General features: G+C 42.4%; 1 protein-coding gene across 1 annotated transcript in view; it reads right to left on the bottom strand.

Moving 5' to 3' along the window:
• The window catches only part of Klhl2 (kelch like family member 2), a 110,588-nt gene that overhangs the window by 62,585 nt on the left and 29,297 nt on the right, over positions 1-18,706 (bottom strand). Inside the window, exon 4 of the mRNA XM_051181951.1 lies at positions 8,811-8,932. Coding sequence (XP_051037908.1) covers positions 8,811-8,932 — 122 coding nt within the window. The remainder of the gene's footprint in view (positions 1-8,810; positions 8,933-18,706) is intronic.

Raw genomic sequence — 18,706 nt, 5'->3', positions numbered from 1 at the left:
CATCACTGTTTGACACTGGATTGTCAATGGATAGAACACTGCCTGGTATATAACAAACACACGATAATATTTAACAAATATTGGAAACTGGAATCTGTCAACATAAGTATCGGCAGTGGGAAAAAATGAAATGTGCAAGCTCAAATGGCTCAGAGGTAAAGAAAGGCAAAGGCACAAGCCATGTGTAGGAAGAAATAAGTGATAGTTACCAGTCCTGCCCCAACTGATAACCTGCCCAGTCCACATTCAGATCCTTAAAACCTTGTATCTTCCAGTTCAGTACTATTTATCCCAAAACCACTCCTATCCAAGATTGTCAAGTTAATTAAATCCCAAGCCAGTGTTTACAGTCTGGTCTGCCAAGAAGAACCCAGCTATCCTATACATGAATGAGGGTGATCCCCTAAGCCGCAATGTGGACCTCCGAACCTCACATGTTAAATCCCAGATCTTGGGCTGGCTAACTAGCCCTTAGACACTCCAAAACCCCAATCATATGTGACTTTGGTCATGCCAATCGCCTATCCTTTAACCAAATTCTTTTAGATAAGCTAGAATATGGACACTATAAGATTAAAGCCATATCCACATAACAGTCACTCTTCAAGCATCAGACACCACCCTGTGCCTGAGAGAGATCATCACACCACCACAAGCACCCCCCCCCCCATACCATCATGTCTACCATTACCACCACCTCCATCTTTACTTCCTCCATTTTCACCTCCTCAACACTTCCATGTCTACTATTACCAACAGGAGCAGTATCACCACCAACACCTCCTCAATACACCATTATCAACATCACCTCCCCCATCAGTACCAATACCACAATCTTCTCCACCAACACCATCATCACCAACACCACCTCCTCAATAACACCATTATCAACATTACCTTCCCCCATCATCACCTACACCACCTTCTCTACCATCACCATTATCAACATCACTCCTCCACCACCACCATCACCACAATCTTCTCCTCTACCATCATTATCCCCAACACCACCTCTTCTCCTGGCACCGTTACTCTACCTCCACAATCATCCCCACTGCCATTTAAGCTTATTATCAAGAATCGATTTTAAAGCTTTCAAAAAAACGCTCATTTTTAATTTGTTCCATCTATAAACAAATGTGATATTCTTGTCCCAAACAATTACTGCTGAAGCAGCATAGAACTTTCATGAATTGCTTAACAGTCATCCACTTAAAACTACCAGATCCCCTCAAATGATAGCAACTCCAATGCAAATGGGGCTGAGAGATTATTGTTCATAAAGTCAGCATGTGAGAGAGCACTTGTTTATAGCAGCACTGTTTATTATTACCTTTGTTTTCTCACACTTACATCAAGTGAAAAACACCTACTTTTAGCAAGCCAAAACATACCCCAAAGCTGAAAAGTCAAAATGTATGGAACAAAACTACAAACTTAGCAAAGAAATAAAATGGTGAAAGCAATGAAATGTTTTAGAGTCTCCAGAAATGCTAACACCTATCTTAAGTAACTTGGGGATATGGGAAATTTTCTTTTCTGTTATTAAAAAACCTTGATATTTTCTATTCTCTTTGGTGGTGCGGGGATCTAACCCAGGGCCTTTCACATTCTAGGCATGTGCTCTACAATGGAACTATATATCCCCAATCAATATTTTTGAATTTATAAAAATCTCTTTATAAGGACTGGGAAGGTAACTCAAAGGATAAAGTATTTGCTGTACAAACATGAGGATCTGTGTTTGATCTACAACGTCCAAAGCAGGAGAGAAGGAAGGAGGGAGAGGAGGGGAGGGCAAGGGAGGGGAGGGGGAAAAAGAGCATGCCAGCCAGTGTGGGGTAGGGCACCATACATGTATAATTACAGCACAGGAGAAGCAAGGCAGAATGATCTCTGGGGCTAGCTGGCCACTAGTCAAAGTAGTGATACCAGGTTCAATGAGAAACCCTGTCAGCAGCTAAGAGGTCTTGGTATGCAAGCATGAGGACTAGAGTTCAAATCCCAACACCCATGTATTAAGCAGGTGTGGCCCTATATTCCTATGACTCCATCACTAAGAGGGGTGGAGACGAGGATTGCTGGATCCCAGCCTAAATAAAAATGCAAATTCCAGGTCCAGAGACAGGCCATGCATCAAAAGAATAAGGAGGTAATTGATACAGGAAGATAGTCAATGCTTGCCTCTTGCCTGTGTGAGCATATAAAGACACACATGCATATAACACACACACACACACACACACAAAATGAAGAGCAATAAAGACAACAATATTGACCACTGACACACACACATGAATGTGTGTACATACAAATAAAAAATAAATCTCTTTATAAGCTGAATGGTGTTGAACAAATTATTTAAGCCTTCTGAAACTGTTTTTTTCAATCATAAAATAAATTGATAAGTATCTTATATAACACCAGAAACATCAAATGAGATAACCAGCATACACATATAATGTGTAGTACATGGAGACATACCTGATTAAAAATTCTGCTTTAATAACATTCATATACAAAATCATATCTTTATATTTTTTGTATCAACTTATTTTCTGAGAGAAGGTCTTACTATGTTTCCCTCTGTTGGCATCACAAAGGTTTTTGCACCCATAGGCCAGAAGGGAAACCAGCACTGTTAAGCACACAGGGGCCTCTCCTCAAGGGAGGAGCTAAAACACCTGTTTTCCTGCCCAGATGGTGGGGAGTGGATACTGTTAATGGACCTGCTGACCCTTTTGTTATCTGTGGAGGCAGACCTCCCAAATCTCCCAGAATGCTTATCCCAGACTCTCCCTCCCTAGACCCTTATCTTTAGCTCCCACTTAAACCCATCTTCAGGGGAGATGTCACGTGCATTTTATGAACTGCTGGCCTCTATGCTATATTCATCAGAAAGCACATTAAATTAGCCTGTTAGCTACAGAACCCACCCTCATGGTCACATGCACTTTGTAAAGGAGTTTCTACGTAGTGGTACCTGGAATGGGAATGGTTGTTGCCTGGAAACTTTCCCCCAGATTGTACTATGTTTAAAATATGCTGATGAAGACAATCTGAACCAGGTTTTTATTCCCATCTCTTCCTGAATCACTGCCTGCAAGTTCCCCTTCATCCTTCGGCTATTCTTGAACTCATGGCCCTCTCACTTCAGCCTCCCTCATGCAGAAAGTCTCACCATGTGGGCCACACATCATACATCATGCATATCAGATATTTACATTATGAGTCATAACAGTAGTAAAATTATAGTTAGGAAGCAGCAATGAAATAATTTTATGGTTGGGTCACCACAGCATGAGGAACTGTATTAAAGGGTTGCAGCATTAGGAAGGTTGACAACCACTGTCCTACTATCATAGGCGCCACAAGAAGTATCACAGGCATGTGCCACAATGCTGAGATTGCTAAGGCTTCATAAAGTAGCAAGAAGGGGGGAAAATATACATGGTTCTTCCGAAAGTATGCAAAAGTTCACACATATCCTTTGGCACCTTCCCTTAGGAATAGCTCGGAGGTGTCCATGACTGCCAGACCTTTAAAAGCCCTCCTAACAGCCGGCTGCAGCTTTGTTTTCTTTATTCCCCAGATTTATAACATTTATTAAAGTCTGCTAAAGAAGCCGTCGCCAAATTCAGACCTGTGGGAGCAGGTTTCAGCCAGTTAGAAGGAAGGCACAAAAGACAATATAGTTCTACAAAGAAGCCAAACTAGAGCAAGGTCGTGATGAAATACAGGGTTTCCTTTTACTCCCCTTTAAAAATCCAAGTCACTGTAAATTCCACTTGCAAATTATTCCTCAACTTTGAAATATATGAAACAAAACAGCCAAACTCAAAGTTTAAAAATACCTAAAACAAAAAGAAAAAACACAACAGTAATACCAAAGTGGGGGGGATCAAAATCAAGGAAACCTGAAATAGCCCTGTTGCTTATATAATACAGAAGAGCTTCTTCCTTCTTTGGAATGAAATCCTCAAATCACTCATTCCCTCATTCTGACTCAACGTTAACAGCCTTTACCTCAAATAGCTATCAAGGTGTTTTAAATGCCTGCAAGAAGGGGGAAGGGGACTCAAATAAGAAGACCTGAGAAACAGGATAAAGGTCTTGTTCTGTCACCAGCTGACTGGGAGACAGCTGGCCCCAAGTACCCTAAAGCAAGAGCTGACAGTCTCAAGGAAACACATGCTCCTGGAGACACTTGTCACAGTGTCACTCAGCTTCACTTCCAAATCAGAAGTCTAGAAAAATGAGTTCATCTTGCAAAAGATTTGATTCTAGGTCTAATGAGAAAACCAAGCAACAACAGCACATATTTGCATTCCACAATGTTCTGAGGACACTGTCCCCACTAGAATAAGCATAGTACTCAGGGCAGCCTGGGGTCACCAGGTAACCACTTCATTCAGCATAACCTTCCTGAGGTCACCAGACACCTACACTGTACTACCCCTTTCCTTAAAATGGACTGGACTGGACAGGAACACAGCACAGACCGACAAAGACAATCAAAACCAAGTAAGTCTTACTCCTTACAGAAAGGTCCAAATGTCTTTTCAAAACATGGATTTTCAGTGGACTACAAAATAAGGATTTTATTAAACCAGGGTACCCTAAGCTAAAGAGATACCCTCCCCATCTACAAGAAAGCTACAGAACAGAACAAGGAGGCTCAATGCAACTCTTAGATTGTACTTCTTTCTCTTATTTTTTTAAAACAATCTTTTTTTTTTTTACATACCAATCCCAGCTCCCCCTCCCTGCCCTCCATCTGCCCCACCCCCCATCCACTCCTCAGAGAGGGTGAGGCCTCCCATACGGAGTCAACAAAGTCTGTCATATCACACTGAGGTAGAATCAAGGCCCTCCACTCTGTATCTAGGCTGATCAAGGTATCCCTCCACAGGGAATGGGCTCCAAAAAGCCAGGTCATGCACAAGGGATAAACAGCAATCCCACTGCCAGGGCCCCGTAAACAGTCACCCACATTTAGAGGGCCTGGTTCAGTCTTATACAGGTTCCCCAGCTGTCAGCCCAGAGTCAGTGATCTCTCACTGCTTGTGTCAGATGGTTCTGTGGGTTTCCCATCATGGTCTTGACCCCTTTGTTCATATAATCCCTCCTCCCTCTCTGGTAGCTCAGTGCTTAGCCATGGATCTCTGCATCCATTTCTATCAGTTACTAGATGAAGGTTCTATGATGACAATTAAGGTAGCTATCAATCTGATTACATATGAAGGTCACTTCATGTATCCTCTCCACTATTGCTGGGAGTCTTAGCAGGGGTCAACCTTGTGGGTTCCTGGGAATTTCCCTAGTGCCAGCTTTCTCACTAACCCCATAATGGCTCCCTCTATCAAGATATCTCTGTCCTTCCCCCAACTGGAGCATCACATTCCCTCATGTTCACCTCCCTCTCCCTCATCCCCTTTTACTCCCCCTCCCCAATTTACTCAGGAGATCCTGTCCCTTCCGCCTTCTGGGGATCCATGTATGTATCTCTTAGGACCTCCCTTGTTACCTACTTTCTCTGGGGTTGTGGGCTGTAGGCTGGTTGTCCTTTGCTTTATGCCTAATATCCACTTATGAGTAAGGACATACTATTTGTCTTTTGGGTCTGGGATGTTTTGTCTAGTTCCATCCATTTGCCTGAAAATTTCGGGATGTCATTGTTTTTTAGCGTTAAGTAGTACTCCATTGTATAAATGTGCCACATTTTCTTTTCAATTTTTCGGTTGAAGGCCATCTAGGTTGTCTCCATATTCTTGCTATTACAAATAATGCTGCTATGAACATAACTGAACAAATGACCTTGTGGTATGAATGTGCATCCTTTAGGTATATGCTCAAAAGTGGTATGACTGGGTCTTGAGGTAGATTGATTCCCAATTTTCTCAGAAACTACCATGCTGACTTCCAAAATGACTGTACAAGTTTGCATTACCACCAGCATAAGCCATCAGTGTTTTTTGATCTTAGCCAATCTGACAGGTTGTAAGATGGTATCTCAGAGTTTTGATTTGCATTTCCCTGATGGCTAAGGATGTTGGGCAATTCCTTAAGTGTCTTTCAGGCCTAGAATGTACTTCTGTAAGGGCTAAGCAATACACACAAGGCAGATTATCAAGGCAAGGAGTTTTTCTCAAAGGCTGTGACTAATATATTAAGACTAGAGTGTGACAGTTATTAAAAGAAACCTGAGAGGTGTTCTTACTCCTAACAGGCAATGTTCCCACCGTAAAAACTGCTACAAACTATAGGAAAGACAGAACTTACTGTTTAGACGCTCAGGCCTGCACATCTGGAGCAAATCCCATGCACATGGCCAGTATATGACAGAGAAACCTGGAGTCCATTTGCTGGGTAGGTACAGAGCACAATGACACTCATGCACATCAATAAATAAAACGCACAACAAAATAAAGCCCAGGTACTCTCTTATTGAAAACAATGTCCCCAGAACCCAGAAACTGTTCAAGTGTACAGGAAAGTCCAGAAGCAGATGACATATTGCAACCTACTCTCATTTCCTGACATAATGCCAACACATCCCTCCACACTAAAACAAATGTTCATTCAAGGTTTTGAAGATGGAGTAGTGGGTAAAGTGTTTGTTATGTAAGCATAAAGACTTGAGTTCAAATCCCCACATAAAACCAGTCACAGTAGGATGCATCTGTACTATCTAAGTTCCTACAACAGGATTGGAGACAGAGACAGGAGAATCCCTGGAAGCTTGCTATCTAGCTAACCTGGCATAGTGTTGAACAACAAAGAGGCCCTGCCTCTAACAAGGTGGAAGGCAAGAAATGACACTTAAGGCTGTCCTCTGATCTCTACATGTATACCATAGCATGCATGCCCCCCCAGATAAATAAAAAAGTAATGTTCATTAAGCACATGATCCAGTCACCCTTAGAAACAACTCCAAAATGGATGGTGAATTTTCAAACATTTTACTCATAAGTGAGAGGCCCAAGCAACATGTACAGAGTCTAGAAAGAGAATAATTAAAAGGAATTCCAGGAGGCTTACCTTCCTCCTGCTAACATTTTACAGTTAGCAGGCAGCATGTGACATGCCACGACAGCAGTTCTTCAGTCTCTAATCAAATACAAAGTAGACCATTTCAGCTAGCCAGAGGCACAAAATACAAAACCTGTATCTTATTTGTACAAGTAGAAATTAGAAACTGCTCCTTAAGAGTTTTAGTTCTAGGGGTTGGAGAGATGGCTCACAGTGAAGAGCACTTGCTTAATCTTCCAGAAAACCAAAGTCTAGTTCTCAACACGCACTCATGCTGAGTAGCTGAAAAGCGCCTGCAAGTCCAGCTCGAGGGATCCCAAGAGCTCAAACACACACCTTCCATACACACACACACACACATAAACACAGACATATAAATGAAAACTAATCTTTAAAAACAAGTGGTTCTAAGTTCTCTTTGTTGTTCTTAAAACAGTATCCCTACTGAAAGGAGTAAATAAATACAAACACTTAAATGTTGATAGGACCCAGCCACCCAGAATTAAGAGATGTGTGTATTCTTTGCTCAACCCATCCCACTCTCGGCAGTCCGGCCTGTGGAACTCCTGCACACAAATACTGAGACGCCCACTCACTGAAGCGATCCACAAAGGAGAGCATCACACATACCCACCACCATTATCATGCACACAAAAGAACAAGCCATTCTGTTGAGTGGGGAAAAAAAAGGCAAAGTTGCCAAACAAATACAGGATAAACACACTCAAGATTTAAATTCTGTGCACGCCTGTCATGTGCTAATATACTTGACTGAATGCATGGCTGAACAGACCCTGTCACATACAGAGGACAGCAGCTTGCCTTCTCAGGAAGGGGAAGGGTAGATGGCTATCTGGGGTTATTCACAGAAAAGACCCTCTCCTGGTCACTGTTCTACATCTGTAAAGAGTTACCATGACCACAGCAACTTATAAAAGAAAGCATTTAACTAGGACTCGTTTACCGTTTCAGGGGCTTAGTCCATTATCAGCATGATGGGGAGGACATGAAGGCAGACATGGCGCTGGATCAGCAGCTGAGACCCACATCCTGATCCTCAGGCCCAGAGAGAGCCACTGGGCCTGGCTTGAGCTTCTGAACCCTCAAAGTTCGCTCCCAGTGACACACTTCCTCCATCAGGTCTCAGCTCTTATTCCTTCTAATCCTTTCAAACAGCTCCACTCCCTGGAGACTAGGCTTTCACATATATGAGCCTGTGGGGGCCAGTCATATTCAAACCAGCGTAGGGTGTGTTAAAAAGAAACTTTCCCTTTCTGTAACATCCTCCTATGCCACTTAAAACATTTAAACATTTATTTAATGTACACAAAAACATTTGTTCTCCACAGAAAATAAGATGCCTCATCAAATTTTGGCTAAATTCCAGAATTACTTAAAGAGGATACTCAAATAATACAGAATTAATGAATGTTGGTAGTCAAAAACATCCTGTGTAGACTTTATCCTTCAAAGGAATAAAGAAAAACTGTGGGCCGCATGAAGCAGGAGTTATAAAGAATGTGACAGTGTTGTCACAAAAGAGGGAGCATTACCCAGAGAGAGAAAAGATGTGTCTCAGATCTGCAAAGATATAAAAGGTACTGAAATCAGAAACACCACTAAAAAGATGCAATCATCCCAAGTGTCCCTCAGAAATGAAATTTCAACAATGCATCTTATTACTGTTGGCACAAAATGTGTGCTGTGTGGGAATGTGGTTTTGGATTAGAAAAACTGCCCACATAAGGAGCTAAGTGGTGTTCAGGGCCTGCTCTTACCTGTACATTTTCTTCTGTGACCTGAATTTCTGCGGTGTAAACATAATCAATTAACATCCTCAGGGTCCAGCCGTCGACCTCTTTTATTCGAACTCTCTTTGCTCGGCTCTCGCTCATCTCACCTAAAACACCAAGGAGTGAAGTGAAGTTACAATGGGAGGCTGCTGTGGAAATACCAACATCGAGGCAGGCTGGTTCAGTTTCCTGCCACTCACTCAATGAGGCAGGCAACAGGATCGGCCACTGTTGCAGGCCTCAGTCACAACCCAAAAAGGTGTCCTGAGCAAACCATACCCTACTGCAGCTTGGCCCCTGAGCCTGAAGATAACCCTGGAAGAGCAAAGGAGCCCTGTACCCAGCTGCATGAACCACATCCAACGCTGAACGCTGCCCATGCTGCCGAGCAAGTTCCTTGATGGAGTCCTCTGTTTGGGTTGCTGTTGTTGCTGTTGTTTTGATTTGGCTTGGAACAGGGTTTCTCTGTGTAGTCTGGCCTCCTGGAACTCAGAGATCAGCTGCCTCTGTGTCCTGAGTGCTGAGATTAAAGGCACATGCCACTACCACCCAGCTAGGATCTTATTTTTTTTAATTTTCTATGGCGCACGTGCGTGCGTGCGTGCGTGTGTGTGTGTGTGTGTGTGTGTGTGTGTGTGTGTACACATGAGTACAGGTGCCAGAAGAGAGCATCAGATCCCCTGGAGTTGAACTTGCAGCCATTTCGAGTTATCCAATTTGGATACTGTGATGTAAACTTGGGTCTTTTAGAAGAACCACACACAACCTTAAATGTTGAGCCATCTTGATAGCTCCCTCCTTATGGATTTTTAATCCCATCTGTAACAGTAACAATGCTATCAACATTGGCTGATGGCAAAGACCACACGCTGAAAAGGAATTACTTAGCATCTTTTCTTCAAATTGCACAGAGACACTGGCCCAAAGCATGGGCCAGGCATGAAGGCCCTGGCTTTTTTTAAGAAGTCACAACCCTCATATAGGAGCACAAAAAAGCAAAGTACACAAACTATTGAGGTTAGTCAAATGGTTATTACAGAGGTCATCCAAATTCAGCTCCTACTTGCCATCTGCAGTCCCCTCATCCTCAAGTCATTTCAACACCAGAACAAGCTACTACAGTCTGGTGCCCTCTGTGTGAGCAAGGGGGCAACACCTAACAACCTAGGATATAAGGAGAGGCAAGCAGTTAAATGGTGAGGAAGGAAACTCTCAATTAACTAGCCAGGCCTGGTGACACAGACATGTGATCAGCCACTCAGAGGACTGAGGCAAAATCACAAGTCCACAGCCTGCCTGAGTGACAAGTCCAAGGCCAGCCCAGACAATGTAGTGAGACCCTGTGTCAAAATAAAAAGTAGAAAAGGGCTAGAGGTATAGCTCGGCTTGTCTGGCAAGTGTGACACTCTAGCCTCTATCTCCAGTATTGAGAGTTTCTCTCTCTCTCTCTCCCTCTTCCCATCTCTCCCTCTCTCCCTCTCTCTCCCTTTCTCTCTTTTTCTCTCTCATACACACACACACACACACACACACACACACACACACACACACACACATAAACAGACACACAGACAGACAGATTCTAATGTTATAAACTAAAAGTGAGCCCAAGAAGGAACAACCCTCAGTAGAAGAATTCTGTCCTAGGATTCACTAGGGTTTGGGGCTAAATTCTAGACAGCTGTGCCACCACCCATCACCTTCACTTGAACGCTGCATCTCACATTAATAAAAATAAAGGCGGACTCAAGATCTCTTGAAAGTTTGGTTCTGTTTCAGACATAGTGTACTGCTGGTGCTGTAAACTATTAGGAAGGCCTATGGGAATCTGCAATTTTACAAGATTCCTTTGCAAACAGAAGCCCTGGATGTGTGTGGGGTGTGGGATAATCACAGCCATAGGCATCTCACTGCATGTTCCTCTGGAGATAGCCTGACAAGAGCTCAGACAGAAGCTGTCCTCGGGGCTGAACTATCACAAAGTGTGCCCTATCACAACCCAAGGGGAAAACATCCATCTGCAGTACCGAAGAGGGCACTTGAAGAGAAGGGAGGGAACGGGATTGTTTCTGTGCTCCTACCTTTAAAAAGAATGGAGAAATACGGAAAATCAATTCAACTGCATATATAATGCCTTCCTTCATGTACCCCTCCTCTTCCTATCTCATGGATCTCTGGCGTTTATATAATCTTAAGCCATTTAAGTGCCAAAAGCTAAGACACTGATTCCTACTTAGAGGGGTGTGTGTGTGTGTGTGTGTGTGTGTGTGTGTGTGTGTGTGTGTAGACCAGAGGACAGCCTGCTGGGTATCTTAGGAATGACCTTTGAAACAGGGCCTGTCACTGGCCTGAGGGTGTGTGTGTGTGTGTGTGTGTGTGTGTGTGTGTGTGTGTAGACGAGAGGACAGCCTGCTGGGTATCTTAGGAATGACCTTTGAAACAGGGCCTGTCACTGGCCTGCAGTTCACCAATTAGACTGAGCTGGCTGGCTAGCTGGCTACCTGTTCTACCTTTTCAGGACTGGAACTGTAAGCATATACTGCCAAGTCTGTTTTTTAAAACACACACACACACACACACACACACACGATTAGAGAATTTCATACAATGGTACCTTTTAAATTTAATTTAGGTTATTTATGTATACAGGTGTTTTACCTGTAAATAAATCTTTGTACGAAGACCATGCTGATAATATCAGAGGCCAGAAGAGAGTGTTGGATGCCCCAAAATAGTTACAGCCTATTGGTTATGAGCTGTCATGTAGGTGCTGGGAGCTGAATACGATCCTCTAGAAGAGCAGCCACTGAGCCATCTCTCCAGGCCTCAGTGTATTCTGATGACATCCATCTCCAACTCTTCCCTTAATTCTTCCCAGATCCTCCCTGACCTCCTTACTCTCAACTTCCTGTCCTCTCTTTTTCCAATTTATGCTGTCCATATACTTCTGAGTGTACACAAGGGCGCGCCCATAAAGAAAACTGACTCTCCCTCCTTTGGAATTCATGGACTGTCCACTGCTTCCCACTTTCTCAGCAAGAGCACATGATCCACTTCCCACCGTGTTAGTGTTCACTGCCTTCATCTTGTGCAAGCAACTGCCGTGTCTATGAGTTCATGAGTGCATTCTTTCTGATGTACCCAGAAGACACTGTGTGCCTCCAGTCCTCCCTACTTCTGGCTCTTACAGTCAGCAAGCACATTACCAACTAAGCAATCTCTCCACTGCCCTCCAAATCAGATTTCAGATAAATGCCTTCAATAGTAAATACCTTGCTCCGTCCACAGTGCCCCTTGAATTTGCAAAGCCCTATGGAGCTTGTAGCAATGTAAGCAGAAGCCATGTACCCAGTTCCCAGAATTCAGCATGAGTTAGCTTAATAAAAGCCTTAGACAAAACCAAACCTCTTAATTTATGTATATGACTGAAAAAAATTAGCTCTAGTTTTTACTATTATGTTTTTACAGAGGCCCTTTGCTAAATCACATCTTTTCCTTATGTGTCATTTTTTTTTAAAGATTATCTCCCCAGAAAATTCTTCTGCTTCCAACAAAGTCAACCTCAATTATATACTGCTTTTAAAATGTCTTAATCTTTATTATATTTTTCATTCTTAATCCACAATAAAGAAGTAGCAAAAATGAAAAGCTTGCCACCAAATGCATTAATAAATTAAAAATTCCAATAATCAAAGCACCAGGAAGGAGAGGGAAAGCTATTCAGACTGGATCCTAGGTGTTACATGGTATCTTAGTTACCGCCCTTTGCTACATTTATAGGGCACATGTGTAAACAGTGTGGCTTTCTGAGATTTATGTTTGGTACTGAGTTTTATAAGCTATCACAGGCCAGCAAGATGGCTCCATGTGTAAGCTGCTTGCCAGTGAGCTGAGCTGGAACCTCCATGGAAGAAGGAAAACTGAGACCACACCCACGGCACAGCACACATGAGTCCATAGTAATGTACTCACAGGCAAGTGCATGCCCTGCTCTTACAGAGACCTGGGCTCAGTGCCTGGCTGCCACATGGTAGCTCACAGCTATCTGTAACTCCAGCTCCAGATGATCCAGCAGCCTCTCCTGGCCTCCATGGGCCCCAGGCATGCATGTTATACACACACACATATATGCAGACAAGCACTTACACATAGAACAAATCTTCAGGGCCAGGGGAGCTATCTAATGGTACTACTATACAGCTCTTCCTATATCACTTATAACTTTGCACACTCTTGATGGACCAAGTTCCGTAAGAATTAACTCAGGAACTATATTAAAATCTCCACATAGATTCTTGTGCTAAACACCCAAATAACAGTCACCTTTCACTGTTGTCATTATCCACTGATCCATCTTTCACCAAAGCCCGCAGAATGAACTAACCTTAGTTAGACCTACAATTCATCCTCCTACCTCTGTATCCTCTCATCACTGGACCACAGGGGCCCTACCATCTTTGGGAGACCTCTGGAGCAACCTCCATTTTTTTCAATTGTATGTACGTGGGTCTATGTGTGGGTGTGTGCACATAAGTATGGGTATTCTAGGAGTCGTAGAGGATTTTGGATTCCCTAGAGCTGGAGCTACAGCAGTCATGTATCACTCAACATAGATACTGGGGACAACTGTCCAAGGGTTCTCCTTTTTCCAGTGCTAACTTGACACATAGGACTCATGTGTTCAAAATCAGCCCATTGCTCCTTGGCCAAGTATGCAAACCCATCCATAGCCAGCCTCTAATTTACTACCCAACTGCATATATTCTCCTTCATTTCCAGACATAAAATATGATAGTACAGAACTGTTTGAAGTTTTCCACACAGACCAAACTGGGCTCCACACCTCTATTCCTGGGCTATGCACCCCTATTTCCCTGGCCAATCTCCACACATTCTTTAGGATTTCAGTGGAACCTCTCCAGGACACATTATCTGCTGGTGGCCCACAGCTGAGTTGGTCTCTCGCCCTAGATACAGTCGGGTACCACACGCATGTCCATTCTGCCATCATCAACTCTTTCCCTAGCTCTTTTGGGTTTCCTAATGGCACAGAAGAAGGCTCTGTTAGTCCAATACTCTACAATACCTGATTAAAAAAAAAAAAAAAAAAAAAAAAAAAAAAACAATACTAGTTGCATGAATTGATAACTAAATGAGAAAAAAAAAGCATGCCAACTAAAAATGAAGCATATTTACATTTAGTATAAAATGTTTATCTTCATCTTGATTGTAAGTTCTGAGAAGGACTTCAGTCAACAAACACTTATTAAGTATATATTACATAAGTCCATCAGCAAATAACACATCATCTATTTGATTTTTTTTAATAAAGTCATCCAAGTTGAAAAACTAAAAATGTTGCCACCAAGAGCCCTCCAGCAGCTCTCTAGCCCTGCACTAATAGGTAGCATCACTTATCTGTTCTGAATGAGCTAAATTAAAAGTGAACAGAGGGCTGGAGAGACGGCCCATAGATTAGAGCACATACATACTGGTTCTACAAAGCACTTGGTTCTACCAGCACCCATGCTGGTAACTTATAACTGTCTATAACTTCAGGTCCAGGGGATCCAATGCCCCATTCTGACCTCCATGGGCACTGAACTCACGTGCACAAACCCACATAGACACAAATGCACACATAACTAAAAACAACAATAAAACCTGTATGTGTCGAACCACCTTTCATGGTTAAGTGCACCTACCATCCCTCATCAGTGAAGCCTCTCTGTAAAACAAGTGAAGACCATCACAGAAAACCACAACTGGACCCAATGAGATCAATGGATCATGAGGAGCCTGGCTCCAAAAGACACATCTACATCACAGCTTCTCCATCTATCGCTCACTGAACATCACAGAAGTCTGCTGTGAAAATGTCTCTCCTAGGAATGGCTACATAAACAAGGGCAAAACAATGTCAATACCAATGGACAGAATAATACAGAAGGCAGAATTTCTGTAGGGTCCCAGAAAAGAACAAAAGACAATGAGTGACTGTGAAGAAGGAAAACTAGCCTCTCCCCAGGGGTAAGTCCCCTTATCGGCTGGACAATGCAGAGATGTCAGCCCTGAAACATAGGAAGAACTGGAAACAGAGTACCTGGGAGGTATTGGAGGGAGAAAAATGGGGGGAAAAAAGTGATAGAACTCTATTTCAATTAAGAATATATTTTTAAAAATAAAAGAAAGTCTAAAAAGAAAAAAATGACTAGGCTTAGGATAAATTCTATAATCTACTACACAACAATAAGTCCATTATTCTGATTTCAATTTTATTTATAATTAAGGGGTACTTGGAAAACAAAAACATAACACTGAAACATGGATTATACTGAGACCCTAAGAAATCAATGACAGAAAAGAAATTAGGAGCAAGCTTAAAAATCACATTTAATTGAAGAGTTCCATCACTCTTCAAGTTCACCTGCCACTGACAATAACCATCACTGACTTCTGGTCTCTCAGTTTGGGTCCAGTGATGCTGCTGGCAGTGTCAGCCTGAAAAGGTGACTCCAGAGGACACCCCAGCCAGTCACTGTTATGGTCAAGGATCAACATGTCATCCTAGTTCTTCAGGACTCTAAGGCAAATAAATATGGCAAATGCATGTACTTACAGCTTTAGTCTCAATAGAATAACTTGTGGAAAAGATTTATTAGCTGCTAAAAAAGCAGGGACAGGAAACAATCTCTCTAAGAATCTGGGTCCACTCCTATAGCCATCCTGCATTCTGGAGGACCAACCTGGAGGTATTCCTTAATGGTAACAGGTAGAGACAGCAGGAAACTAATAAAGTCACTAATAAAGTTCTCAGGCCACGGGTCAGCTGTGCCCAGTGCCCAGCATCTCCTTACTATTGGGCCCAGCTCAAGTGGCATTTTCTGTCACTCGAAGTCACAGGCATTCTAACTTAGACTCTCATCAGCATCCTATCTCATTTTCTTCCCAGCAGCCACAAACAGCCGAGCTCTTTCCTAAACAAATTTATTCATTCCCTAACCTAGTCTCCTCTCCCAACAGGAACTCGTTTACTCTGTTCATCTCCATGGTTCTCAAAGCCTATGACAACATCTAGCAAATGGAAGATGCTCAATTTCCTAATTCATCAATGTATGAATCTTAGACAAATAGAGCCAATGCATGTAACTTTGAATATTTACATTATTTAATCACTCAACTGATAATCTTTGTCTACCTTTTTAAATTTTTTACTAATTTATATTTAGTATGGTACAGGAGGTTATACAAAGTACATATTCCCAATGGACACTCAGAAGGTAGAGACAAGCAGATCTCTACGAGTTCAAGGGCAGCCTGGTCCACACAGAGTGAGTTTCAGGACAGCTAAGGCTATACAAAGAAACCCTGTTTCAGAGGAAAGAAAAAAAAAAAAAAAAAAACTTAAAAATTTTAACCTATGGGGCTGGAGAGGTGGCCCAATGATTAGGAACATTTCCTATTGTTCCAGGACTGAAGTTCAAGTCCTAGCAGCAGCATCAGGAAATTCACAATTGCCTGTAGCTCTAGCTTTAGGTGGTTTCAGCACCCTGGCCTCTGACCTCTGATCTCTGAGGGTAGCTGCACTCAAGTGCCCACACACAAATAATTAAAAATAAAAATAAACCCTTTTAAAGAGCATTTTAACTACTGTATCACAAAATGAAACTAAATGTGTTTGCTACATTTCTAACAGTCTAGAAACACAAGAACCCAATTTGCCACATTCTTTCTCAAGTCATAGTTAACCACCTGTACCAAAGTTCACAAGAGGAAAACTTGCAACTACACCACGGAATTATTTATCACCTTCTTTCTCTATTCAATACTGGAAACTACAAGGAAACTCACAAAGGTTCACATACATACATAGAAATAAAAACGAAGTAAATATAATTAATTCCTCTGGAGACAGAACCTTGCTATGTTGGCCATACTGTCTCAAACTCCTAGGCACAGGCTCCCTTGTAGTTAGGACTATAGGCATATGGTACTGTACATTCCTGGTAGGGCTACGTTAATAACTACATTTTTGTTACTCTATGGAGAATAAAAAATTATCGAAGGAAATGTTAATCCTTAGCTACATGATAAGTTCAAAGCCACACTGTGCTATGCTAGACATATAATATTGAAAGGAAGAAAGGAAGGCAGGGAAGGAAGGAGGGAAAGAGGGAAAGAGGGAAGGAGGAAGGGAGGGAGGGAGGAAAGAAGGGAGAAAGGAAGGAGGAAAGAAGGAAGGAAAAGAGAAAAGAAAGGCTATGAGGGAAAATAATTACAGAGAAGCCATGGGGAGCTGAGGGAAGGGAGATAAGAAGGCATTAGAGGGTAAAGATGATTGTGGTGTGTTGTGTGCATGTATGAAATGTCACATTGAGACCCATTATTTTGTACAATTTATAGACACTAATAGTTTTTAAAGAGAAAAATTGTAGATGCCTAGATTAAGGTTTGTTCAATCGCCTATTCTTATACACTATAATAAAATTTCGCTTATGACCGTGATACTTACTGCCAGCATTAACTGTGCAGTTTCTCTTGGCTTTTTGTTTGACTTTAACTTTCAAAAAAAATTGTTTTTGAGAATTTCATACATGAATAGCATATTTGCATCATTTCCACCCTCCCTCTCCATATTGTAAGTCCTCCTCTGTTCCTCCTGAAATCCATGACTACCTCTTTAATTAGTGTAAACACACACACACACAGGTTTTGTTTTTCTTTTTTAAAACAAAAACACGATCTACTGTATCCCAGACTTGACTCAAACTCACTAAGCAGCCAGTGAATGGCCTTGAACGCCTGTCTCTCCCGCCTCCTCTACCTTCCAGCTGCTGGGATTACAGGTGTGCATCTTATTCTGGCCAAGAGAAGCACTAGGAAATTCACACACGACCTATCCAATCTTTACAGAACTCTGGAATGTGAGCAATATTATCACCCTATTTTCCAGATGGGAAAAGTAAAGCCCCGATTATTCAAGACAGTCTCCAAGGACTCAGTGGTCCCCCCAAGTTGTATCCCCTGAAGGCTGACCACACAGAAGGCATGGTTTTTTACTGCACCATTGCTAGAGGAATGTTTGCTCGCATAAGCCAAGACCCTCTCCAGAACAGCATCCAGGATAATAAATATGATGTAAGCCCAAAGACCAAAGTGAAAGTCGGCACATGGAAATGTGCCCACTCTTACCTCCTTAGTACTGACATTTCACAGCCCTGGCTGACAGACAGCACCCTCCAATACTTCCCTGACTTGGCTCACAAGCCATCTGCTGCCCTTCCTCCATTCCTGATGACTAAACTCTGCTCAGAAAGAGCAAAGCAACCAGACTCTGTTCTCCTCCACTGCTGGGACAAGTAGACTTTTCCCTGAGCCTACTCCCTCTGCTTGGCCCATGTTCTTCTGGGTAAACCCACTGCAACCACAAGAAAGTCTCAATGCTGCCTCACCATTTGAATTACCGGGAGGCACCATGTTTCTACACTAAAATCTGGCTCCTCTCATCTCCCCAGATGCACGATAAAGCCACTGCAGCAGGAAGCCATTATACCATCCGTGTCGTTTTGATACATGAAATACTCAAGAGTCTCTAAGCTATGAACAACATTTTTTTTTTTTTCCCAGACAGAGTCTTACACAGCCCTGACTATCCTAGACCAGGCTGGCCTGAAAGGTGCAGATATCCACCTGCCTCTGCCTGATGGGATTAAAGGTGTGCACCACTTTATACATTTATCTTTGGACATACCTACCATGTACTTTGTATTTAGTTTACCAAGACACTGAGACTAAACTCACTGACAAGATGGTTCATTGCTTTGTACAATGTTACACTTAGTCTCCCCTTAACAGTTTTTGTAGTTCCAGTTACTCATGGT

The sequence above is a fragment of the Phodopus roborovskii genome, unplaced genomic scaffold (assembly GCF_943737965.1).
Source record: "Phodopus roborovskii unplaced genomic scaffold, PHOROB, whole genome shotgun sequence".
NCBI lineage: Eukaryota > Metazoa > Chordata > Mammalia > Rodentia > Cricetidae > Phodopus > Phodopus roborovskii.
The sequence above is the reverse complement of the archived record's forward strand: the minus strand, read 5'-3'. Positions and strand labels throughout refer to the sequence as shown.